Raw genomic sequence first — 26,336 nt, forward strand, 5'->3', positions numbered from 1 at the left:
CACCTACCTGATCACAGACATTCCACACCAGCTCAGCAACGGTCGTCCACGCCGCTTGCTGTTTCCCCACAGCCAACGTCGAAAACACCCTCGTGCCGGCGCGCAGTGCACCGCGCCTGCGCATAGTCTCCAGCGAGAGAGCAAGGGTCTGCCAGTGCGCATGCTCCGCTTTCGGCCTCCTCCGCGCACACTTTGAACGCCGCGCCTGAGTCCAGCTGGCACATGCGCATGCGTGTCTCTGGTGCTTGCTCTCCCTACCAAAGCCAGAAGCGGCTGGTACTTGAAGCGGAGTGAGCCGGAAGTCGCTTTGCCTGCCCACTTCCACGCTGTACCGGCGGAAATTCAAGCACTGGAAGAGAGGTTCCGGGGCTGGGCTGGCCTCACTGAAGGCGGCGGAATGGAGACGCGGACCGAGGACGGGGGCCTCACCCGCAGCCCCACGCTGGCCTCTTCTTGGGATGTTGCAGGCGGGGCCCTGACCCACAGCCTCCTCCTCACCCGGGCCGGTCTTGGCCCCGGTGACTTCGACTGGGAGGAGCTGCTGGCACCGCCTGCTCCAGGGTGCGCGGGGCCGACGGGGACGGGGTCGCTACGCTCGGCAACTGCCGCGCTTCTCGGGGAGCTGTGAGGGGAGGCGAGAGGGTCTGAGCCCGGGATCCGGGAGAGCAGTTGGTACCGGGTCTCTAGTGGGGGAGGGGAGCTGCGAGGTCGTCCGGGGTGGGCAGAGGCGGGGTGGGTCCGGCCGGGAAGGGACCGAGGCTCCTGGGCGTGAGTGCGGGAAGGTGACCCGGACTCGGCATTTCATAAACGTCCCCATCAGGCGTGACAGCTCCTCAGGGCTGCTGTCAAAGTCAGTCCGCCCATCTACCCTCAAACAAGCCACCTCCTCTCCACCAAAACAGGCTATGTAAAAAGTCCAGCTATAGACGATCGCTGTCGACTTAATTTCGAAAAAGATACGCTTTTGTGTTTCATTGTGTCCTGCTCCTACTCCTGTGCACACAGTAGGTGTCCAGTAATTTATGTAATTATCCGAGAGTCAATTGCAGGGGATTGAGTAGAATGTTGATGATTGAGGAAAAAAATAGAGTTTGGGAAAGCCCTGATGTGTGACACCTCCATTTCCGTATGAATTCTGTGTTGAGCGCTTCTTGGATGCTTGGGAAGGTGCTTGGACCTCAAGGGCAAGTGGAAGTGAGTTAGAAGAAAGAAGCCCCGTCCGGGCACGGTGGCTCACACCTGTAATCCCAGCACTTTGGGAGGCCGAGGCGGGCGGATCACGAGGTCAGGAGATCAAGACCATCCTGGCTAACACGGCGAAACCCCGTCTCTACTAAAAATACAAAAAATTAGCTGGGCGCAGTGGCGGGCGCCTGTAGTCCCAGCTACTTGGGAGGCTGAGGCAGGTGAATGGCGTGAACCTGGGAGGCGGAGCTTGCAGTGAGCCGAGATGGCGCCACTGCACTCCAGCCTGGGCGACAGAGCCAGACTCCGTCTCAAAAAAAGAAGAAGAGTCATGTTCAGAGAACTATACTGTGTGATGTTTTCACCAATTTTCTTCTCAGTCAGGATCTGGTGATTTTGAAGAGAAACCTCAACAACAAAGATGAAAACCCCTGCTGTCTTTACCTGAGGTGTGGCCCTTATGGAGGTGAAGAAATCGCTTCTATTGGCATTTTAAGTTCAGCAAGAAATATGGAAGTGTACTTAGGAGAGGAGTACTGTGGAACCAGTAGGGGCAAGAATGTTTGTACTGTCCTGGATGACAGGTGTGTGACTTGTACACGGGAAATGTTCTTCTCAATTAGTGTTTTGATTTTTCTCACTTTTTGCAATAATTATTGATTCTCCGACATTGATGCCATATGTTATGGGAGAGAAGATAAAAATGTGCCAGTAGGCATAGAAGTTTACAACTTTAGAGATCTTAAAGACAGTGTAGATCAGCCTAGTTATTTTTATAAATGTTGAAATTTAGAACTAACAGTCGAGGTGAATTGGTAGGAGGTCATAGCTAGTTAGTGGAAGAGTTTTATTAGAATGAAATTTTGAGAAGTGTGTCTCTTTCCTTAAACTCACAGCAGTCTGTCTTCCAAAAGTTAACTTGGTAGTCAGTCTGGAACTTTGAATACATTTTCTTCTTGGAAGCCTATTAGAAATGGTGGAGGGATCTAAGACTGTGCTACATAAACCTATTTATTAACCTGTAACGCAACTTGTGATTTTTTTTCTTACAAAGATTTTTCTCCAATCTGTCTTTAACCCAAAATATGAACTGTTTTATATCCTGCATGTTGGAAACAATTGCTGTGTTTATTGAGCTTTAAAATACAGTCTGGCTATATGGTTGTACATATGTTATATAATGTAATTTTCTCCTTGAGCCTAGTAAGTGGTAGATGTAATCATAGGCAGTGTGCTTCAGTAATGGAGCCCAACTCTTCATGCCTCACCAGGAAAACTGAATATTAGGATTTAAATATTGTTCTGGAAACATTTATTTTTAAGTGTAACTATTAAAAGTGACAATATATGTAAGTAAAAAAATAATTCTTTTTTATTTTTAGTGAACATGAAAAGATCATTTTGTACAAAAAATATCTAAAATTGGAGTCCTCCACACATGCTTGTAAAATAAAGGTAAGTTGTCAGTTGTTAACTAATTTGACAACTAAGTTGTTTTTGTACTCTGTGTATGCTTGTTTTCTTTTGGATTAGTAATACAATTAGTCCAACTTGCTTGCTTGCTTTTTTTTTTCTTTTCAAGACAGTATCTTGATCTGTTGCCCAGGCTGGAGTGCAGTGGGACAGTCATGGCTCACTGCAACTTCATCTCCCAGCTCAAGCTAACTTCCTACCTCAGCCTCCCAAGTAGCTGGGACTATAGGCATGCACCACCATGCCTGGCAAATTTTTTAAATTTTTAGTAGAGATGAGGCTCAGAAATACTTAGTAAACATGTACGAAGAAATTACTTTTCTAAAAAATTATCAGCCCTTTTTAACATTGAATTAAAAAAAATTTTTTTTTTTTAATTTTTCACCCGATGACCAGTGAGTAGACTTTTTCTCTTAAAATTTAACCATGAGCCACGTGCAGTGGTACATGTTTATAATCCCAGTTACTCAGGAGGCTGAGGTGGGAGGAGTGCTCAAGCCCAGGAGTTCAAGACCAACCTGGGCAACAGAGTGAAACCCCATCTCACTAAAAAAATAATAAAAATAAAATTTGACCATTTATTAACCTTGGATAATGTATGTTAATATAGTAGTGCTGTGTATTTTGAAGTGTTGGGAAATTGAGCAAAAAACATTTTTAAAAACGCTATATAAACTGTGGTGGCAAAAACCCATAAGCAGTTTTGGCCCTATTTATAAAAGAACAAAATTAGAGAAGTTTCAAGCAAGAGAACCAATAAGTTAAAGGGATTGGATTGTTGTCTTCAGCATGAAAAATATTGTTAAGGTAACTGTTAGTTATGTCTTCAGAGCCTAGGGATAAGGTAATGAGTTGGAAGTCTTAAGCCCTGAATGTTAATTCAGTTCTGTCGCTGACTAGTGGATTAGTCTTGGGCAGATTTTGGACGTATCTCATGGGTAAAATTAGAGAGCTGAAGAAAATTCTTGGGTTCTTTTTATCTCTAAAATTCTGTACTTATTATCATTACTTATAGAAGACTGAAACTTACTTTTACAATAAGAAAAAATAAGTGATTTTTACAGGCAGATAGCAAACTCACAGGACTGATTATCCCAAGATGTTGTTTTGGATAGTATATATTAAATAGCTTCTAAAACCATTTGAATAAAGTAATTTCTTCATTCAACAAAGATTTGAGTGCCTCTTAATGTCAGGTACTGTACCAGTCACTTAGGAATTAGCAATAAGAAAATAAACTGAAATGCCTGCCCTTACGTTGCTTGTATTCTAGTGGGCAAGACAGACAATAAGCAGACTCAGTGAGTAAAATAAATACTATATTTAATGGTGAAAAAGGCTATGGGGTTAAAAAGAGAAAGGGGGATAATACAGAGGTTGAGAGGTAGGAGGTTAATAGGGTGTTTCCTTAAAATGTTGAAGACAGTCACATCTTTGGTTCAACGCTTAAGAGTTCTTGGATCATGAGTCTGTATTGACCTATGTCCTTGTTTGACATATGGACCTGTGTGTCTCTCTGAAGGTGAATGTTTTTTTAACTGTTCAATGGAAGTACGTGGGAGTGCAAAGCGTTGTTTCAGGGAAACTCTAGGATTGATGTGAAAGCTTGTTCTGAGGCAATAGTATATGAAAGTTCAAATAAAAAAATGATTACTTATACAGGTTTTTGAGCACTTACTTACTGGTAGCTGCTGGAAATTTTAACATATAATCCTCACAACAACTATGTGAAATCATTGCTACTGTCTTCTCTCATTTTTATCCTGACTCAGATTTAGCATTTGCCCAGGGTCACACAGGTTGTAAGTACCAGAGTCATAATTTAAACTTAGGTTTGTCTGATTCTAAAGCCCGTTCCCTTTCCATTCTGCTACTCTGTTGTCTGTACCATACATGAAATGTCTCTTGTTTCAGAAATATGGACAGGATAAAATGTTGGATAAACTGCAGGGATAGAAGCCAGAAGAGATGGGTTTCAAGCTGGTTCTTTACTAATTTAGTGTCCTTTAACAAGTTAGAAAATCACCCTTGAAGTCATCATTTCTATGTGTAATCCAGCAAGCTACATTACATCATTTTGATATTCTCTTATAGTTCTGAATTTGAAAGGATTGAATTTTACTTACTTCAGTAAACATTTTGCATGGGCATCTGGACAGCCTTATTTTGTGTTAAGTAGCAAGTTGTGGTATATTAAGGTCTCGGATTGGTATATAGTAGTTCCCCTTTATCTGCAGTTTTACTTTCCACAGTTTCCATTACCCACAGTTAACCGAGGTCCAAAAATATTAAATGGAAAATTTCAGAAATAAACAATTCATAAGTTTTAAATTGTGCTTCATTCAGGGTAGTGTGATCGAATCTCCTGCCATCCTGCTCAGTCCTGTCTGGAACGTGAATCATCCTTTTGCCTAGTATGTCCCTGCTGTATATGTTACTGCCCATTAGCCACTTACTAGCCAAATGTATCATCAGAAGGTCAATAGTAGCCTAGTGCTATATTACAATGCCTATGTCATTCACCTCACTTCATCTCATTATGTAGGCATTTTATCATGTCACGTCATTACAGGAAGGATAAGTATTGCACAGTAAGATTTAGAGAGAGGAGACCACATTCATGTAACTTTTATTATGTTGTCAAAATTACTCTGTTATTAAACTCTTACTATACCTAATTTATAAATTAAACTTTATCATAGGTATGTATGTATAGGAAAAAATATAGGTGTTGGTACTACATGCAGTTTCAGGGAGCCACTGGAGGTCTTAGAACACATTCTCCACAGACAAAGAGGGACTACTGTAGTTTATTTTTAGTTCTTTCAATAGGTAAACATTTATTTAATCACCTCATTTGTTATTTTACATGAAGTCTTAATTTTTGAAAGGACTCTTTTATTTAAATAGTTCATCTGAGCTTCATGATAAATTTGAATTTTTCCTGACTATTGCTGTTCTAGAGAAAAGTTTAAAATATACTTGAAGTTAATTTTTAGATTCTTGAATACTTCACTCTTGTTTAGGTCATACCAAGAAGTGACCTTAAATGATTATTGTTTTTAATATCATTCTTTTCTGGAACTTTTGTTTTATAATAGTTGCTCTCCTTTGGCGAAAGGCAGTGTGTGTTCATCAGTAAAGTTGTGGTACACATGAGATCAGTTTTTGCAAATTCTTCAACAAGCTCTCCTGCTCTAGGATCAAGGATAGACCTTGACAAGGTCCAAACCATAATGGAGTCCATGGGGTCAAAGTTATCTCCTGGAGCTCAGCAGTTGATGGATATGGTTAGGTTTCAGCAGCGGGTAAGTAGAAATGGATTTCTTTCCAGATAACATTAATGATTTCAAAACCATTGCTTTTAGTAAAGAAATGTAGTGACTTAAAATTTTTCTTTTATACTGATTTAACTGTTGTCTTTTAGTTTTATAGAAGTTAACATTTTTATAGATTTGCCCTTCTACAAAGTGTTTTGACTACACATTTTCACACTTTTTATTTTATTTTATTTTATTTATTTATTTTTATTATTATACTTTAGGTTTTAGGGTACATGTGCACAATGTGCAGGTTTGTTACGTATGTATCCATGTGCCGTGTTGGTTTGCTGCACCCATTAACTCGTCATTTAGCATTAGGTGTATCTCCTAATGCTGTCCCTCCCCCCTCCCCCCAACCCACAACAGTCCCCAGAGTGTGATGTTCCCCTTCCTGTGTCCATGAGTTCTCATTGTTCAATTCCCACCTATGAGTGAGAACATGTGGTGTTTGGTTTTTTGTCCTTGTGATAGTTTACTGAGAATGATGTTTTCCAGTTTCGTCCATGTCCCTACAAAGGACATGAACTCATCATTTCTTATGGCTGCATAGTATTCCATGGTGTATATGTGCCACATTTTCTTAATCTAGTCTATCGTTGTTGGACATGGGTTGGTTCCAAGTCTTTGCTATTGTGAATAGTGCCACAACAAACATACGTGTGCATGTGTCTTTATAGCAGCATGATTTATAGTCCTTTGGGTATATACCCAGTAATGGGATGGCTGGGTCAAGTGATATTTCTAGTTCTAGATCCCTGAGGAATCGCCACACTGACTTCCACAATGGTTGAACTAGTTTACAGTCCCACCAACAGTGTAAAAGTGTTCCTATTTCTCCACATCCTCTCCAGCACCTGACTTTTTAATGATGGCCATTCTAACTGGTGTGAGGTGGTATCTCATTGTGGTTTTGATTTGCATTTCTCTGATGGCCAGTGATGATGAGCATTTTTTCATGTGTTTTTTGGCTGCATAAATGTCTTCTTTTGAGAAGTGTCTGTTCATGTCCTTCGCCCACTTTTTGATGGGGTTGTTTGTTTTTTTCTTGTAAATTTGTTTGAGTTCATTGTAGATTCTGGATATTAGCCCTTTGTCAGATGAGTAGGTTGCAAAAATTTTCTCCCATTCTGTAGGTTGCCTGTTGACTCTGATGGTAGTTTCTTTTGCTGTTGCAGAAGCTCTTTAGTTTAATGAGATCCCATTTGTCAATTTTGGCTTTTGTTGCCATTGCTTTTGGTGTTTTAGACATGAAGTCCTTGCCCACGCCTATGTCCTGAATGGTATTGCCTAGGCTTTCTTCTAGGGTTTTTATGGTTTTAGGTCTAACATGTAAGTCTTTAATCCATCTTGAATTAATTCACACTTTTTATGAATTCATTAATTCATTCAGCAAGATTTTTTTCTTGCAGTAAACAAGGCACTGGTTTGAGCAATTTTGAGTGTGCGAAGATGATCAGTTAGTCTGTAGTCTTGAAGAATTTTTACATTCTGGAGCATGTAAGTGGGGAATGATGAAAACACTAAGGAAAGGCTCACTAAAGGAAGTGGTATTTTTATCTAGGCCTTTAAAATGTAGGGTGGGATTAGGCAAGTAAATTTGGAAGAAGGCCATTTCAGACAAAAAATAAGGTGAATAAAATCTTCAATGCTAGAAGAATTTGATACAGCTGGGAAATGAATGGTAGTTCATTTCTCTGAAGCAAAAAAGTAATAGGCAAAGTTTAAAGTAGATTTCAGCTAGATCATAAAGAGCTTTGGATGTTACTTTAAATTTGTAGATGTTTTTGACTTATGTTTCAAGAAATTTTAAGCCACTGTCAAGTGTAAGCTGAATCTGAAGAAAGTGAGACTACAAGGAGAAGATGAGCTGCACATTATTCCCCTCGTCCAGATGAGAGTGAATGAGGTCTAAGATTGGACATGGTAACATAATGCTAGATGCTAAATGATGCTAAAATGATGGAGCCATTGGGACTTGATAGCTAACTTAATACTGGTATTATGATAGAAAAATCAAGTTAAACATGAAATTGAGGCTTTGAAGACGCTGATACTAATAATATAAATGCAGCCCAAAGGAGGAGGATGCTTGGAGGAAAAAGGAATTTAATTTTGGGAACATTGACTTTTAGCTGTGAATAAGACATTCCCTGGAAGGATGTTGCAAACATCTGGAAACAGAGGATTAGGAGAAATGGAATGAACCTTCAGTGGCTGGAAGGGAAATTTAGGGATGTACCCACAGTAGCTGACGGAGGGTGGTGAAGGGAGAGGAAAAAGGAACCAGAAACATAGAAGGCAGCAGTGTGATAGAGTAGCAAGAGAAAGGATTTGATGTCAGGTAAAGTGACTTCAAGCTCTTGTCCTGCCTCTTCTTAGTTCTGCATCCTATGGCAAGTTGATTCATATTTTTTTCAGTATGAATTCCTCATGTACAAAATCTAAATGATAACACTGTAAGGATCACGGAATTGATGTGAAAATTTAAAATAAATAATGCAAGTAAAGAACTCCTTGTAGATGTTGTGTGGTTCGCAAATATTAATGTAGTACCAGTATTATAATATGGGCTGAGTTAGGAGAACCAGGAGAGCTGAAGATTATGGAAACCACAGAAAGAAGAATTTCAAAAAAGATGGAAATGTGTACTTTTCTTCCTCCCACACCATGTTCTCACCTGGATACCTCAGGAGATTCCTGCCTGGCCCTCCTGCCATGCTACAATCTATTCTCCACAGTGTACCAAGAATGACCTTAAAGGATAATTGGATCTCATCCTTCTCCTGTGCAAAGCCCCCTGACTGCTTGCCTCCCTTTGTACTTAGAATTAATCCTGATTCCTTACCTTGATCTCTAAAATGTAGGCCCTGCTTGGCTTCTCAACCTCATCTCCTGCCATGTTTCCTTGGGCAGCTTGCTCCAGACATTCTGATGTGTGTATTCCATAAATATCTAAATTTGTTCCCACCTCCAGACCTTTGCACTCATAACTGTTCTCTGTGGCCGGAACCCCCTCCTTGTGACACTTCTGTATCTGCATTTTTCTTATCATTCAGATCTCATTTTAATGTTACATCCATAATGACACCTTTCTTAGCCAACCAGTGTAAAGTAGCATGTGCCTCCAAATCCATATCAGTTTCATCAGTGCCCTTTTGACCACTTTGTTGTTGTTTTTGTATTGGTTGCATGTTTATCTCACTAAAGGACAACCTTCATGCAAATAAGACTTATCTGTCTTGTTTATGTCTCCAGGTACTTATACACAGTCATGTGTCAATTCACAGTGGGGATATATTCTGAGAACATAGGGGATTTCATAGTTATGAAACCATGGTATGTACTTGCAGAATCCTAGATCATATAACCTACTATATACCTAGGTTACAAACCTGGATAGCATGTTACTTTACAGAATACTCTAGGCAGTTATAATGGTAAGGATTTGTGTATCTAAACATGTAAAAGCTACTGTAAAAATATAGTATACAAGATGAAAAATGGCACGCCTGTATAGGGCACTTACCATGAACTGAATTTGCAGGACTAGAAGTTACTCTAGGCAAGTCAGTAACTGAATATGAAGGCCTAGAACATTACTGTACACTACTGTAGACTTTATAAACACTGTACATTTAGGCTATGCTAAATATTTTTAAACATTTCTTATTTTTCAATAATAAATTAACCTTAGCTTATTGTAACTTTTTTTTTTTTGAGACAGAGTCTTCCTCTGTCATCCAGGCTAGAGTGCAGTGGTATGATCTCGGCTCACTGCAACCTCTGCCTCCTGGGTTCAAGCGATTCTCCTACCTCAGCCTCCCGAGTAGCTGGATTACAGGCGCGTGCCACCACACCAGACTAATTTTTTTATTTTTAGTAGATACGGTGTTTCGCCATGTTGGCCAGGCTGGTCTCGAACTCCAGGTTCTCAGGTGATCACCCCCCTTGGCCTCCCAAAGTACTGGGTGGAATTACAGGCGTGAGCCACCATGCCCAGCCTATTGTAACTTTTTAAGTTTATATACTTTTTTTAAAAAACTTTTTGACTCTTGTAGTAAAGAGCTTAAAACTCAAACTCATTGTATAGCTGTACAAATATATTTGGCTTCTTTATATCCTTTTTCTATTAAGCTTTTTTTTGTATTTAATTTTTTTAAGTTTTAAACTTTTTTGCTTAAAACAAAGACACAAACATACACATTACCCTAGGCCTACAGAGGGTCAGGATCATAAGTATCACTTTCTCCCACTTCCATATCTTGTCCCACTGGAAGGTCTTCAGGGACAGTAATACCCGTGGAGCTGTCATCTTGTATAATAACAATGCCTTCTTCTGGAAGACCTCCTGAAGGACCTGCCTGAGGTGGTTTTACAGTTAACTTTTAAAATATATAAACAGAAGGAATATGCTTTAAGACTAAAAATATGTTATAGTAAATACATAAACCAGCAACATAGTCATTGATTATTATTACTAAGTAGTATACAGTATATATAATTGTACATGCTATGCTTTTATATGACTGGCAGTGCAATAGGTTAGTTTACACCAACATTGCCACAAACATGTGAGTAATGTGTTACTATGATGCCACTTGGCGACTGGAATTTTTTAGCTCCATTATAATCTTATGGGACCACTGTCATATGTGGGTCCATTGTGGACCAAAACATTGTAATGTGACACATACATATATCTATATATACACACATATATATACGTATATATACACGTATATCTGTATACATATATACACACATATATATACACACACACCTATTGGATTGATCAGCTATTTCTTGGAGATCCTCAGGGAGTAAGTTTGAATAGTGATGAGAGGTAAACCAAGTTGTGAGGGATTAGGTAGTAACCGGGTATTTGGGATGTGGAGTTACTAAGTGCACACGGGTTTTTTTTTTTATTTTTTTTCAAGTTTAGAGATAAAGAGGAAATTAGATACTTGTGTAAAGGAATATTGAAGATAAATAAAGAATTTGACAAGCTTGTGAGATTTGAGCTTTATTAAGAATTTATTTAGGGCAGTGTATTTTTTCAAGTACAGTCCATTGAACACCTGTGTCAGAATCCTTTGGAAGGTCTTCAAGATGCAGATTCCTGGCCCTCACTATCTACTCAATCCCAGAGGGTGGGGTCCAGGAATCAGTGTTTTAAACAGTCATGTCTAAGTGAGTTTTATGTACATCGTGATTTGATAATAACTCTTTTAATGGAAGATTTTAAAAAGGAAACAATTGTGAACAAATTTTGGAAACTATTAGAGGATATTAATTAGTTTACTGTCTGATTTCTCTTTTAAAATCTTGACTTTAAGAAAAAATGAAACTAGATATATTTTTATTTTGGCTATGTCTTTAAATTTTTATAGTTTTATTTATAAATAATTTTTCTTTACTATGAATTTTAACCAATACAGAAGTGTTAGGTAAAAATTAAAAATGTTTCCAGCTGTCATTCTATACCACAGAGGATACACAGCTAACAGTTTGGCGTGTATCCTTGTAGAGTTTTTTTATGCGTGTAGCAACACATAAGGCTCTCCGCCCTGCCGCCTCATCCTCAGCCAACACTCAAGGGTTACTGCTATGTACACTGTACTATAACTTACTTTCTTCTCACCACTAATGCAGGGACATTTCTGGGACACCCTGGGGAAGAAAGAAGGTTATAAACAGTTCTGTGTCCTTTTAAACATGCTAATGGAAGACTTCCTTCCTAGTGAAAAAAAGTCCTTATTTATGGAGTGATTCTTACAGGATGTACCTGGCTCTCTAGGATTGCTTATTGATGACAAACTAGGCATCTATACATTCTAAGGCATAGAAAATGTCATATAAGCTGTGTAACTTTCTGCCCATAAAATGGGGATATTTCATGACCAAATCAACTCCTTCTGTGTAAGTGGTGTGATCACACATGTTGTTTGGCAGGACTTCTCTTGGGGGAAAGGAAGGACCTCAGAAGTTTTGGCTTCTCTCTGGCTTACCTGTGCCTTGGAATTACTTGTTTTCTCAAAAGTTTGATTAAAGTTCAACACTCCAAGTTTTGTGAGTCTGAAATGCAATCCAAACCTTTGTGATTTCTCAATAAGTATTAAGGTTATTTTTTATTTCCTTCTATTGAAGTTCAGGTTGCTGGCTTTGATTTGCTTTTGCTTTAGCAATTTAGAATTCTTGAATAGGAGTTCTATATCAAAGGGCATAGCGTATGGTTGTCATTTAATGTTATCTGAATGAAAGGATATGACCCATTTTCTCAAAGAAAACATATTCAGTTATTTAGGAGTTATACTCTTGCTTTTTTCTCCTTCAAAATAAAAATGACTTTATTATTTAATTTCTTTCTGATTATTAAAGGTGATACAAAAAAATTAAAAAACAAAAAGGTATAGGAAATTCATACTTTCCTAAATCCTACAATATATTCATAGATAAACTATTATTTTTTTCAGAAATCTCTATTGTGTGTATACACAATGTATGTAGTTTTACATACACACATACACATATCTGTGTAAGTATATGGACACAGTTCTCTCTAAATGCTTTCGTACTGCATATGTTGCCCAGGAACATTTTTCACTTGAAGGGTTATCAATAAATACAGCTTTCTATGATTTTATGAATATTATGCAGTTACCTATTCATGGGTATGTAAGTTTCTTCAAAATTTTTAATAGCATGTTAGCAGTAGAGGCTCACATAAAAAGAAATAGAAGAATAGCTACCAGGCACCTGAGATTTCTTCATTTCCTATAGTGGCATGTAGACACATCTGAATTTCTTGATATTTATTCCAAAGAGAAAAGGTCATCTAAAGAGCTCTCATCTCAGCAAATGTGACCTTTTTTAAATTGTGGTAAGAATACTTAACATGAGATCTACCCTCTTAACAAATTTTTAAATGTACAATATGGTGTTGTTAACTATAGACACTGTTGTACAGAAGATCTCCCAAACGGATTCATCTTGTAAAGCTGTAGCTTTATACCTATTGAATAGCAATTCATTTCTCCTTCCCCCCATCTCCTAGCAACCACCATTCTACTCTCTGTTTCTGAGTTTAACTATTTTAGATACGTCATATTAGTGGAATCATCCATTATTCTTCTGTGCCTGACTTATTTCACTTAGCATGTCTTCCAGATTGATCATATTGTCACATGACAAAATATCCTTCTTCTGAAAGGCTGAATGGTATTTCATTGTATGATATTCATTCAATGATATTTCATTTCATTTTCTTTATCAATACATCAGTCAGTGGACATTTAGGTTGTTTCTGTATCTTGGCGGTTGTGAGTACTGCTGCAGTGAACATGGGAGTGCAGATAATCTTTTTGAGATCCCAGTTTCAGTTATTTTGGGTATATGCCCAGAAGTGGGATTGTTAGATCATATGGTAGTTCTATTTTTAATTTTTTGAGGAGCCTCCATACTGTTTTTCATCACTGCTATACTATTTTACATTCTTAACCAATGACTAATTTTCATAATCAGTGAATTCTTATAAACAGAATATTATATGTCAGAAAGGAAAAATTTACATAGCAAATACCTTTACATTTAGATTTTTCTGTTTAAATGTTCTGCCTACTTAATGTTCACCGATACTTTTGACATTGACTGTAGTGTAAATATTATTACTCTTAATGTAGTTTTCCACTGTACATTTTGTTTTGAAATGTCGTAGAGAAATAAATGGGCTTTCCTGTTATGACGGAGTAACTTTCTTTGAGCTTATGGGGAGTTGTCCAATGTTAACATTTTATAAATATAATTTTACATACTTCATCTTATTCCAGGAATATTTAAATATTCAGGTTTATACAAAACTTGCATTTTATAAAACAAGATAAACTTACAATAGGTTAACATTTCTCTATAAAGAGCACTTTTCCAAATTGCAGTTTGGTAAAAAGTTAGATGGGGACATGACATTATAAATCTTCCCCCAGCTTCCCTGGCCCTTATTATTCTCCTTTTTCACTTTATTTTTCCCTAAAGTATTTTTCACCATCTCTATTTCGTGATACATTTTTTTCTTTCTTTTCTTTTCTTTTTTCTCTTCTTCCTTCTTCACTTCTTTTCTCTTTCTCTTACTTTCTCTTTTTCTTTTCTTTCCCCTTTTTCCTTCTTTTCTTTTGTAGTTTGTGTCTCCTTGCTCCCCTGTCATATAGGCTCTGTGAGGTTAGGTATTTTAATTTATTTTGTTCGCTGCTGTATTTCCAGTGCTTGAAATAATACTAGCACAGAGTAGATTCCTGGTAAATATTTGTTGAATAAATTAATGTTGTTCTGGCTTAGTCTAGTAATAACTTTTTAGAATATCTATAAGTATATGAACTAAGTTTCTTCAGCTAATTTACATATCACTTTTTCAGTCTGTTTCACCAGCTGTTGAACAGCAATAAGTGTGGGATGATATCCCCTGATAAGAATCTATAGTAGACTTTTATGTTTTGAATTTAGAGTGGAGCCATATGCCTTAAGACTTAGGCTAGAGATATTTTCTTTTATCTAATGGAAAAATTAAAGAGCATAAAAGGGAGATATTGTAATCATCCCTTCAAGGTAAGCCAGAATCTTCTCAGGAAATAATACTGCATAACCAGTTGAATTGAGACTGCAAAACAACTCTCATTATCCTGGAAATTCTTAGAGCAAACACAGCCAGAAGTAGCTAATTTCAGTCATTGAAAATGTCACAAATGTACCCATAGAGCATCTAACTTTAAATAGTGTAACTATCTGTGTAGTTTCCAGGAAAAATTCATTGCAAAAGTTATGGCTAGGTAAAAGTGAGTAACTTACCACATTTTGACAGTTGGGAATGATATAATTGAATTTTAAGAAACTTACCGGTTCTTGTGACTCAGTTGAGAGTAGTACATTTTATTATCATAAAGAGACATTTGTAGTGGAAACATTAGTGTCAGTGCAGTTTGACTATTCATGCTAGTATTTATTTAATTTCTTTTGGGAAGAACTACAATGAAATGATTGAAAGTCATGACTGTGGAGTTAAGTGGCCTGCGTTCATGTCCCAATTCTGCCACTTACTGGCTGGTTACCTTGGCTAGGTACGTTTAGCCTTGGTCTCCTCAGCTTAATATTGGGATAGTATTAGTGGCCTACTTTATAAGGATGTTTTGAGGATCGGATGAAACAATGCACAGTGCCTGACTCATAGTAATTACTCCAAAAGTTAGCTGTCGGTGTTATTAATATTAACATTTACTTGTTTACCTTGTTTAGAATTGTATTCCCATTGGAGAGCAGCTTCAGTCGGTGTTGGGCAATACTGGATACAAGCATATGATTGGACTACAATCCTCATCTACCTTAGGAACCTTAGACAAGTCATCCTCCACACCTTTTCCTTTTAGAACTGGATTGACATCTGGGAACGTGACTGAAAACTTACAAACTTACATTGATAAAAGTACACAACTGCCTGGTGGAGAGAATTCTACCAAGCTTGATGAGTGTAAAATTATGCCTCAAAACCATGCCTTTCTTGAAAATGATCTTAAAAATGCAGTGGCCTCTTTCTTACCAAAGAAAGCAAGTGACAACTCAAATATACCTAACTCTGAGTTGCTGCCTTTTCTCCAGAATTTATGTAGTCAAGTTAATCATCTCCATGTGGGAAATAAGACCGAGTGTCAGGAAAACATCACCAAGCATGGTGAACGCATTCTTGGTGTTGGGTAAGTATTATTTTAAGACATATGAGTTTCAATTTGGTAGGTGGAAGAATCAGATGAAAGGAAACAGATTTGTCTCAATGAGTACTGCCTAAAATTTGTTTCCAGAGAAAATTTTAGCAACTTTTACATTTTACCATTAATACACTTAAAGGGGATAACTACAGAGTAGAATGGATTACTTTGAAAGAAGTCCATATAACTGAAGGTTTTGCGCACTTCCCAGGCATTTTGTGGAAGGGTCACAAGTATTAGTTCACAGTTGGAATAGAAAGTGATTTGCATGAATGGAAAGGAGCTGTGGGAATCATAATCTTTATGTTGTTTTTATATATTTGTACTATTTTGTGCCTGGGTATGTTAAGCGTGTCATTGTGACATTTTCCTTGAAGATTATGTTTGGTCTAGGCAAATTCCTGAATTATTAAAAAACTATATTAGGATAATAATCATTTGTAGTTTACAGGCTATTATCCCCAGTCTCTTCATCCCTTATTTTGGCAGTACATATTTTATTAAGAGATAGCTAAGTATTTAATATGTTCCTAATTGCTTAAGTAGATAATAGTGTGTCAAAATGGTGTTCTAGACTAGAATTCAGGATTCTAGGTGTGATTTTGGCTTAAACATGTTGCCACACTGTTTAGTATTCTTTAGCCTAAGAGATTTTATTTGAAAATGAGTTAGTTGGATTATTTTGTAACTAAACACCACCAACAACCAACAGGATTGAGTTGACATTTATAGAGAACTCTACCAACAATAGCAGAATATACACTTTTTTCAAGCATCTATGGAAGATTTGCAAAGATAGATTATATCTTGAGTCACAAAGCAAATCTGACCAAATTCAAGAGGATTGAAATAATACAATGTGTGTTTTCTGACCATAAATGAATCTAACTAGAAACCAATAAAAGACAACAAAATTTCCAGATTTTTGGGAATTACACAGCATTCTTAAATTTATTGTTCAAGAAAAAGTCTTGACAGAAATTAAACATATTACACAGAAATGAATGAAAATACAACACATCAAAATTTGTGGGATGCAGTTAAAGAAGTGTTGATAAGGATATTTATAGCACTAAATGATTACATTAGAAAAGAGGATTGTTCTCAAATCAGTAGCGTAAAACTACAACTCAACCAAAATAAAATAATCTGAATAGTCCTATAACCATTAAAGAAATTGAATTTACAATTTTAAAACCAAGCAAACTGAACTTAAAGCAAGCAGAAAGAAGGGAATAATAACAGAAATCAGTGTAACTGAAAACAAGCAAACAAAATCAATGAAGCCAAAAGCCAGTTCTTTGAAAATTTCAATAAAATTGATACACTTCTAACAAGACTATCAAAAGATAAAAAGAGAGAAGATGCAATCATCAGTATCTGGAATGTAATGAGATGTCACTACTGATCCTAAGGCCATTAAAAGATAACAAGGGAGGGAATATTACAAACAAATTTATGCTCATAAATTTTCCAACTTAGGAGAAATGGTTTAATTTCCCCAAAACCACAAACTACCAACCAAACTCAGCCAACATGGAATAAGTAATGAAATAGTCCTATAACCATTAAAAATATTTGATTAATGATTGGAAAGCTCATGAAAAAGAAATATCCAGGCCCAGATGGCTACACTGAAGGTTTCCACTGAACATTTAAAGAACATCAATTTTACATGCTTTTAAAAACTAGAAGAGGAGGGAAGATGTTCCAACTCATTCTGTGAAGTCAGTATTAGCCTGACACCAAACTAGATTGCCCCCCCAAAATTAAAATACACAAAAATGCATGTAAATATATGTAAAATACATAAATCTATAAAAATACTTATAAAGTATATGAAACAATTTATAAACCTAACAAAATATATACAGGATATGTGAGATGAAAATTATAAAATACTGACGGAGGAGAAGAAAAGCCCTAAAAACTGGAGAGACATACCATATTCATGGATTTGAAGACACAGCATAGTAAAAATGTCAGTTCTCTCCTAGTTGATATATAAATTTAATGCAATTTCTATGAAAAATTGAGCATGATTTTTTATAAATATGAATGAGATGATTCTAAAATTTAGAAATGGAGAATTTTTTAAAATAGAAAGATAAAGGAACTATAAAAAATTTTGAAAAAGTATAAGAGAAATCACTACTTGATTCAAGACATAGCCACAGTATTCAAGACTGTTATTGTCAGAGGTATAGACTTATAGATGGATAGCACAGAAATAAGTCTACACAAATACACCAACTGACGTTTGACAATGCAAAAATAATTCAATAGAGGTAGAATTGTCTTTTTAACCTGTGCTGGAGCAGTTGGATATCCACAGGCAAAAAATGAATTGTGACTTAAACCTTATACTTTATGCAAAAATTAACACAAAATTACTTATAGACTAAAATGTAAAATATAAAACTATAAAGCTTTTCTATGGGAGAAACTCTAGGGACCTAGGACTAGGAAATGAGTTCTCAGATATGACATCAAAAGCATAATCCATAAAATAAAAAACTGATATATTGGGCCCCATCAAAATGTAAAACTTTTGTCTATGAAAGACCCTGTTAGGGGAATTAAAATACAGACTGGGAGAAATTCTTTGCAAATTACAAATCCAGCAAATGACCTGTATCTGAAGTACATAAAGAACTCTCAAAACTCTATGTTAAAAGAAAATAAAAATAAAACCTAACAATCCAATTTAAACCATGGGCAAAAGAATAGTTATTTCAACAGACAGGATATACAAATAGCAAATAAGCACACGGAAACTTGATCAACATTGACTTAATGACTATTAGGGAAATGCATATTAAAACCACAAGATATCACTACATATTTGGATGGCTACAATTTAAAAATGGTAACAATACCAAATGCTGACAAAGATGTTTGGGAACTGGATCTCTCATACATTGTTGGTGGGAATATAAAATGGTACAGTCACTCTAAAAAATATTTTGGCAATATCTTAAAAACTAAATAAACAGTTACCATACAACCCAGCAATTATACTACTGGACATCCCAGAGAAATGAAAGCTCAGGTCCACACGGAAACTTGTACACAGTTATTAATAGAAGCTTTCTTTGTAATATCCCAAAAGTCCCAACTAAAATGTCTTAGCAATAGGTGAATGGTTAAACTGTGGTACATCCATATCATGCAGTGCTGATGAGCAGTAAAAAAAACAACTTGGACATCTCTCAAAGGCGTTTTGCTGAGTGACAAAAGAGAATCTCAAAAGGTCACATACTGTATGATCTCACTTATATAATATTTTCAAAATAATAAAACTGTAGAGATGAACAACATAATTGATGGTTACCAGGTATTAGGGAAAGAAGACTTTAGGGGAGTAGGTATGACAATAGACGGGTAGCAGGAAGGAGATCATTGTAGTTAAAAAATGGTTCTGCCTCTTGATTATGGTGGTGTTTAAATAAATATGTGTACATGTGATAAAATGGCATAGAACTATACACACACATCATACTAATATCAATTTCCTGGTTTTGATAGTGGATTATAGGTAGATAAGATGTGACCATTGGGAGGATTGGATAAAGGGTACTGAGAAACTAGTATCTTTGCAACTTCCTGTGAATCCATAATTACTTCAAAATAAAGAGTTTCTTAAAAACTCTCTTTGGTGTATTCTAGAGTAGTAGCTCTCAGACTTTTGGTCTTTACACTCTTAAAAATAATTGAGGACTCCAATAAACTTATGTAGACTACATAAAAATATTTGTTTAAAAATAACAATAAACCCATGTATTAACATAAATAACAGTCTTTAGGAAAAAAAGCCAGATTTTCTTTTAGAATTTTACTGAGAATAGTATTATTTTAAATGTACATGAATCTATACATAATAGCTTTTGGCTGCATTATCATATATATTGAATTATAGCAGGTATAGTGGAAATATAGCTAGTAAGAGCACAGTAGGAATACTGAGAATAGAGTGGATTAATCTCTGAAAAAGCATATATTTATACACTAAATCTCTACTACTTTGAAATTTTAGGAAAGAAGAGTACACAACTACAGGTTCTTTTAGTCATCAGGGCAATAACATAGATTTTGTAGTCTCTGGAAAAGTCATGAGTATGAGGATGAAAAAGTCGAATAACAGTATAAACATACTTGTGACCTCAGTGAATTCCCAAAAGAATCGTGGAGACCCCAAGGTTCTGTGGACCACATTCTGAGAGTTACTGTTCTTGTTTTGAGACTGAGTCTTGTTTCATCACCCAGGCTGGAGTGCAGTTGCGCAATCTCAGCTCACTGCAGCCTCTGTCTCCCGGGTTCAAGCGTTCCTCCCAGGTAGCTGGGACTACAGGCGCTCACCACCATACCCAGCTAATTTTTGTACTTTTAGTAAGAGACAAGAGTTTCGCCATGTTAGCCAGGCTGGTCTCGAACTCCTGACCTCAAGTGATCCACTCACCTCAGCCTCCCAAAGTGCTGGGATTACAGGCGTGAGCCACCGTGCCTGCTCTGAGACTTACTGTTCTAATGTTCATTGTGAACGTTAGAAATTGGTGTGCGTTTTATTTATTTTGTTAGTTTGCCCATTCTAGTTAAATTCTGAAGTGTTTTTATATCAGGTTAAAAAAAACCTTCCACTAGTTTAGTAAGGTTGTTTGTATGAAGGTAGAAAAACTTTATAGAGTTGCTTGGGGAAGTATTTGAAAATATACATGTTGACTTTAGAAGAAAATTGGGCCAGATCAGTTTTGATTTGGACCTCAAAATCAAAAAGACCCTTTCTAAAGACTTGCTCTTTGAGGGTTCCTTTTCACTTTTACATTTCTGTTCAATTGTATACTAAAAAAGAATTAATAATGTGTTGGGCATTTAGGGCTGTGGTTGCCTATTGTAGATGTGTATTAGAACCTAGAAATGCATCGTAAGAAGACAGAGCACAGTTGTGGAGACAAATCTCAGCAATATATGTTGGCTGCTTGTTTTATAAGCTTGGTTTTTTTGTTATTAGGGAAAATTTACATATTTTTAAAAATGTATTTTTAGAATGGAAGAGCAACCTGTTTGCTCCTACTTGGAAAAGATTCTTTCTAAAAATATGGAACTGATGGAAAAGAAACTTATGGATTACATTGATCAGCGAATACATAAACTCCAGGAGCACATTGATGATAAGATTGCTTTGTTAATGGATTTGCTGCAAAATCCTAACTCCCTGCCCACTGGGATACCTCTAAGACATTATGACTCTGGAGAAAGACTTTCAAATGGAGAAAGATAAGCTCTCAACATAAACAGTGTACTGCAGATATTTATTACATATTTATTACAAAGCCAAAACCCAAAAATATTTATAAAAAGCAAGTATTTAATGTCCTTTGAGGGATCATTGTCTTACACAAAGTGACCTCAGTTTTCGTTTTTACTACACTTGTTATTTTAAATCCAGTACTGTACACTGAGTTAATATGATACAGTCAAATTATTTTTGCTCATGATATTTTTCAGTCTTACAGAAATGTATGTATACTTGTGTTAAGAGTTTGAAATGCTTGAAGATTTCTAATACAGTTCATTAGTTTGTATTGTATATGTGTTTAAGTAGAATTTTTATTTATACAAAGATCTCATAGTCTTAGAAGTATGAAAAATAATGCTTAGAGCATTTGATTTTTTTTTCTTTTTCTAATTATCTTGGAAAATTGGATACTTAAGACTTGGAGCCTTTAATTCAGATTACCAATTTACATTTTGTATTGCTTGTGTGAGATAATGAATAAGATGTGATATTTGGCATGTGTAAAATTAGTTCACTCTGGGGCTGTTAATATTATTTGTTTTATTACAGAGTAGCTGTAGGTAGGAAAGTAAACATCAGAACTAGCCTAATCCTTGTTATGATTAGTACTTTGGATTTGATTTTTCCTGTAAAACAGATGCAGTCATCTTGTTTGACCTCAGTAACCCCAGACAGTATAAGAAAACCTCTCCTTTTGAGCTGATACAGGTTTTCTCCCCAGAATCCTTTTCTGGCATGTTTATTGTATGAAATAATGAGGCTCTCCATGGAAGGATGAACACATATGAGTCAAGGGATTGCAATTCTCTCTGATAGACTTAGTTTTCAGATCTTATAACTATTGTATATGCATTGAAGGGTGATATATTTGCCTATAAAAATAAATGCACCTGCTCTGGGAACTACTTGTCTTTAGTTAGTAGAACTGTTTTATTTTCAACTAATCTTTACTTCAAATGTCTTATTTTTCAGAAAAAGAGTATCTCATACTCATTTAATATTTTGGCAAATTTCTTCTTTAAAAATGTTACCTGATGTAATTCCTGCGTGACATAGCTGAATTTTTACCCTGCCCTAACTCTGCTTATCTTTAAGAAACAGGATGCCTGTGATGAAAAGTTCCCTTTGTAACCAGTCCAGAGGAGACTGATTACAACCACGATAGCTGACCAAACGACTTTAAAAAGATCTCAGCCTTTTTGTAGTCTTATTTCTGTGCTAAATGACACTCCTGCCAGCGCCATGACAGTTGACAATTGCCATGACAGTGACCAGAAGAAGCCATGAAAGGACAAAAAGGAAGGCAGCTCTCTGGTTTTAGGAAGTTCACTGCCCATTTCTGAAAAATCCATGAATATTCCTCCCTTTGCTTTAATGTGAAACACCTTTATTAGAAAAATTGTATTTTAACCCCCTCACTCCTCATTAGTTGAAAAGTTGATTTGTGAGCCATGCTCCTGCTTCTCAATTCAGTGGCGATTGAATAAAACCTGCACTGTTTGTCACTCTTTTTTAGTTTCATGTATCGGCTTTGTGACACCCATCAGGGAAAGACCCCATCTTTTGGAGGACCAGCCTTGTTGGTAACAAAAGGAGGGCTAATTTATATGCTGTTTGTTCATTTTTATCATACTACAAAGGTGACAGTATATGGAACAAACTGTGACCATAGTAATGTCAGGATTTGCATATCCCTTTTGATAGTCCTTGAAGGGCCATTATTTATGGGACATTCATAACATATATTAGATAGTATCTCTGTTCTCATTGAGAAGTCTGTCTCAAGTTTGAATCTGTTAGTTAATAGTCCTGCATTAGTTAGTAGTCCTGCATCTTCTGGTAGTTGTGGTCTGTTCATTGATTCACAAAATGCCTCACTATGATGTAGTAGCAATTACTGTATTCCAAGCAAGGATGATGAACGAAGTTAGGGGCAGAAAGTTCAAAGGCCAATTCTGAGTTCCTTCTGCATGTATCTGATGATGAAGTAATTGGGAAGCAAGATCACAATCATTTTAAAGAGTAATATTTGGCAATTTGAAATTTGGTAAATGTGTGATTTCTCTACATACTGTGCATTTGTTATTTGGAACAGTGCCAGCATAACATAGCGGAACTGTTATTTGAATTAGCTTAGTGTTTATGTTAAAAATCAAAGGCAAAATATCCCTGAAAGTATTTTTTTATTTATTTGTTTGTTTGTTTGTTTATTTATTTATTTTGAGACAGAGTTTCACTCTGTCGCCCAGGCTGGAGTGCAGTGGTGCGATCTCATCTCACTTCAACCTCTGCCTCCTGGTTCAAGCAATTCTCCTACGTCAGCCTCCCAAGTAGCTGGGATTACAGGTGCAGACCACCATGCCTAGCTAATTTTTGTATTTTTAGTAGAGACAGGGTCTCACCCTTTTGGTCAATCTGGTCTTGAACTCCTGACCTCAAATGATCCACCCACCTCAGCCCCCAAAAGTGCTGGGATTACAGGCGTGAACCACTGCGCCCGGCCCCTAAAAGTATTTCTATTTCCAGTGGCTGATTTAGTTTGGCTTCCCAGCGTGAGGTAGAAAACTTGTGAAATTAAAGTATTATAGTCTGGCTGGGCATGGTGGCTCACACTTATAATCTTAACACTTTGGGAGGCTGAGGCAGAAGGATCACTTGAGGTGGGAAGTTTGAGTCCAGCCTGGGTAAACATAGTGAGGCCCTGTCTCTACAGAAAAAAAAGTGTTAGAGTTAAGGAGCCATGCAGGGTCATTTATTAAGGGTCAGTATTTTTCATAGTTGTCAAAACATTTGATTAACAGGGAAATTAGTGTTCTTCTTTGAAATTGGAAAACAATATTTTACTAGGATGTTTCCATATTGACATTCACAAATGTTCAACTGTTTTCAAACTTAGATGCATCATGCAAGTCTTTGTAGTGATGTGTTTATAGAAGTTCATATGTTTAATTTCTTGATTTAACACTTAAAAAGCCATTTTAGGTTCACAGCAAAATTGAGAGAAGTTACAGAGATTTCTCATATATTCCATATCCTTACATGTGCATAACCTCCTCTACTATCAACATCCTCACTAGAGTGGTACATTTGTTACAATTGACGAGCCTATGTTGACATCATTATCACCCGAAGTCTATAGTTCATATTAGGATTCACTCTTGGTGTTGTACAGTCTATGGGTTTGGACAAATGTATAATGACATGTATCCACCATTATCGTATCATATACACTAGTTTCACTGCCCTAAAAATCCTCTATGCTCCACTTATTCATCCCTCTGGCAGCCACTGCTCTCTTTACCATCTCCATGGTTTTCCTCTTTCCTGAATTCCATATAGTTGGAATCATGGTCTGTAGCCTTCTCAGATTGGCCTTTTTTACTTAGCAATATGCATTTAAGTTTCCTCCATGTCTTCTCTTGACTCATTTCTTTTTGTTTTGTTTTGACATAAAAATAGTTGGTTATAAACCAGAATTATAATTCTTCATTGTCCATATAAATAATGATACAAAGCTAGGCATCACAGGACTTCTTGTATACCAGGATCATTTTCACCTAAGATAAATTATTAAACAGTTTCTATTTAATTGTGACTTACCCTTAAAAACAAAGCATCTATCAAGCTCAATACATTCAATATCTGATATTTAGGTAATGTGGAGAAAATGACTCAAGGTAGTCAACATACAGTTATCACTTGAGTGCATTTGCCATTCCCTCTGTCCCATGCAATGTCAGAATTCAGATTCCTGACCTTTAAAAATAAGGATTCTTCTGTGTTAACATAATATTTCTCCATTTTAAAAAACCCCATGTCTCATCTGCTGGCTCTGGGTCTCTTAGGCCTCTTGAACCTGGTACCATTCCACTGGAGTACATAGGGGTTTAGCACAACAGACCACCATCACATATGCAGTCCACCATTGACTGAAGCATCCTTATGTGGTGCATAACCAGTTTTGCAACAATACCATGGGAAGACTTTGCAAGCTGCTTCTCCTGGTACCAGGGAATCACTGAAAAACTAAATAGAGTGGCATGATCAGCTCTGGGCCTCGGAAAGAAAACTGGAGTGGAAGTCTCCTCATCAACCTGATACAGGTGAAACCTCAAATTGGGGCTCAGCTTGGGAGGGTTCTTGGCTTCAGTTGAAAGAATTCAAGAGTGAGCCAACAGTGAAAGACAGCACATTTATGTGAGCAACAATGTACAGTGAAATGGCTGCTTCATAGAGCAGGGCTATCCGATAGGCAGAGGGGCACTTGCGGACTGCTGGGAAGCTGTATTATTGCCTATGCCTAATTATATGCTAAGTAAGGGATGAGTTATTCTTGAACTTTCTGGAAAAGTGGCAGCCGACTCTGGTGGGTGAAGTCACTCCAGGGCAGGGCATGGTTGGCCTGAGCTTGAGCATCCCTCTCTGCTCCCAGGCTGGGGATCAGGAAGCTCTGGCTCCTGCAGCCCATGTCTAAGTCCTAGGTATTTTATTTGTAGCTATTATAAATCAGATTACTTTCTTGATTTCTTTTTCAGACTGTTTATTGTTGGCATATAGAAATGCCACTGATTTTTGTATGTTGATACTGTATCCTAAAACTTTACTGAATTTGTTTTTCAGTTCTAATAGCTTTTTGGTGGTGTCTTTAGGTTTTTTCCAAATACAAGATCGTATCATCTGCAAACAAGGATAATTTCACTTCTTCCTCTCCAACTTGAATGCCCTTTATTTCTTTCTCTTGTCTGATTACTCTAGTTAGGACTTATAGTACCTCTTCTAGTACCTCTTCAATAGTACTTCAATTATTGTTGAATAACAGTGGTGATAGTAGGCACCCTTGTTGTGTTCCAGATCTTAGAGGAAAGGCATTCTGTTTTTCCCCCATTCAGTATGATACTAGCTGTGGGTCTGTCATATATAGCTTTTATTGTGTCAAGGTATTTTCCTTCTATACTCAGTTTTTTAAAGTGTTTTTATCATGAAGGAATGTTGAATTTTATCAAATGCTTTTTCAGCATCAATTGAAATGATTATATGATTTTTGTCTTTTATTTTGTTGATATGATGTAACACATTGATTTAAGTGCGTGAAGCCATCCTTATATTCCTGGGATAAATCCCACTTGGTCATGATGAATAATCTTTTTAATGTGTTGTTGAAGTCAGTTTGCTAGTATTTTGTTGAGGATTTTTCCATCAATATTCATCAGTGATACTGGCCTGTAGTTTGTTCATTCTCTTTCCTTCCTTCCTTTCTTTCTCTCTCTCTTTCTTTCTTTCTTTCTCTCTCTCTCTCTCTCTCTCTCTTTCTTC

At 36.7% G+C, this 26,336-nt stretch overlaps 1 protein-coding gene across 3 annotated transcripts in view; it reads left to right on the plus strand.

Annotated features, from left to right (window-relative positions):
- The first annotated feature begins 249 nt into the window (after window positions 1–249).
- The window catches only part of LOC100602329 (uncharacterized protein C10orf88), a 131,230-nt gene continuing 105,143 nt past the window's right edge, over window positions 250–26,336 (plus strand). For 2 of the 3 annotated variants that reach the window (XR_004028564.1, XM_030805981.1), the window contains exons 1-5: window positions 250–561; window positions 1,566–1,769; window positions 2,568–2,640; window positions 5,760–5,966; window positions 15,261–15,715. Coding sequence is in view for 2 of the 3 variants with exons in the window: in XM_030805981.1 (XP_030661841.1) it covers window positions 398–561; window positions 1,566–1,769; window positions 2,568–2,640; window positions 5,760–5,966; window positions 15,261–15,715 (1,103 nt within the window). In the remaining variant the exon portion in view is untranslated. Of the gene's footprint in view, window positions 562–1,565; window positions 1,770–2,567; window positions 2,641–5,759; window positions 5,967–15,260; window positions 15,716–20,770; window positions 21,939–26,336 lie in introns of those variants that run through there. The other variant, XM_003255054.2, reaches the window with a different exon arrangement.

This window comes from Nomascus leucogenys, chromosome 3 (assembly GCF_006542625.1).
Source record: "Nomascus leucogenys isolate Asia chromosome 3, Asia_NLE_v1, whole genome shotgun sequence".
NCBI classification, from domain to species: Eukaryota; Metazoa; Chordata; class Mammalia; order Primates; family Hylobatidae; genus Nomascus; species Nomascus leucogenys.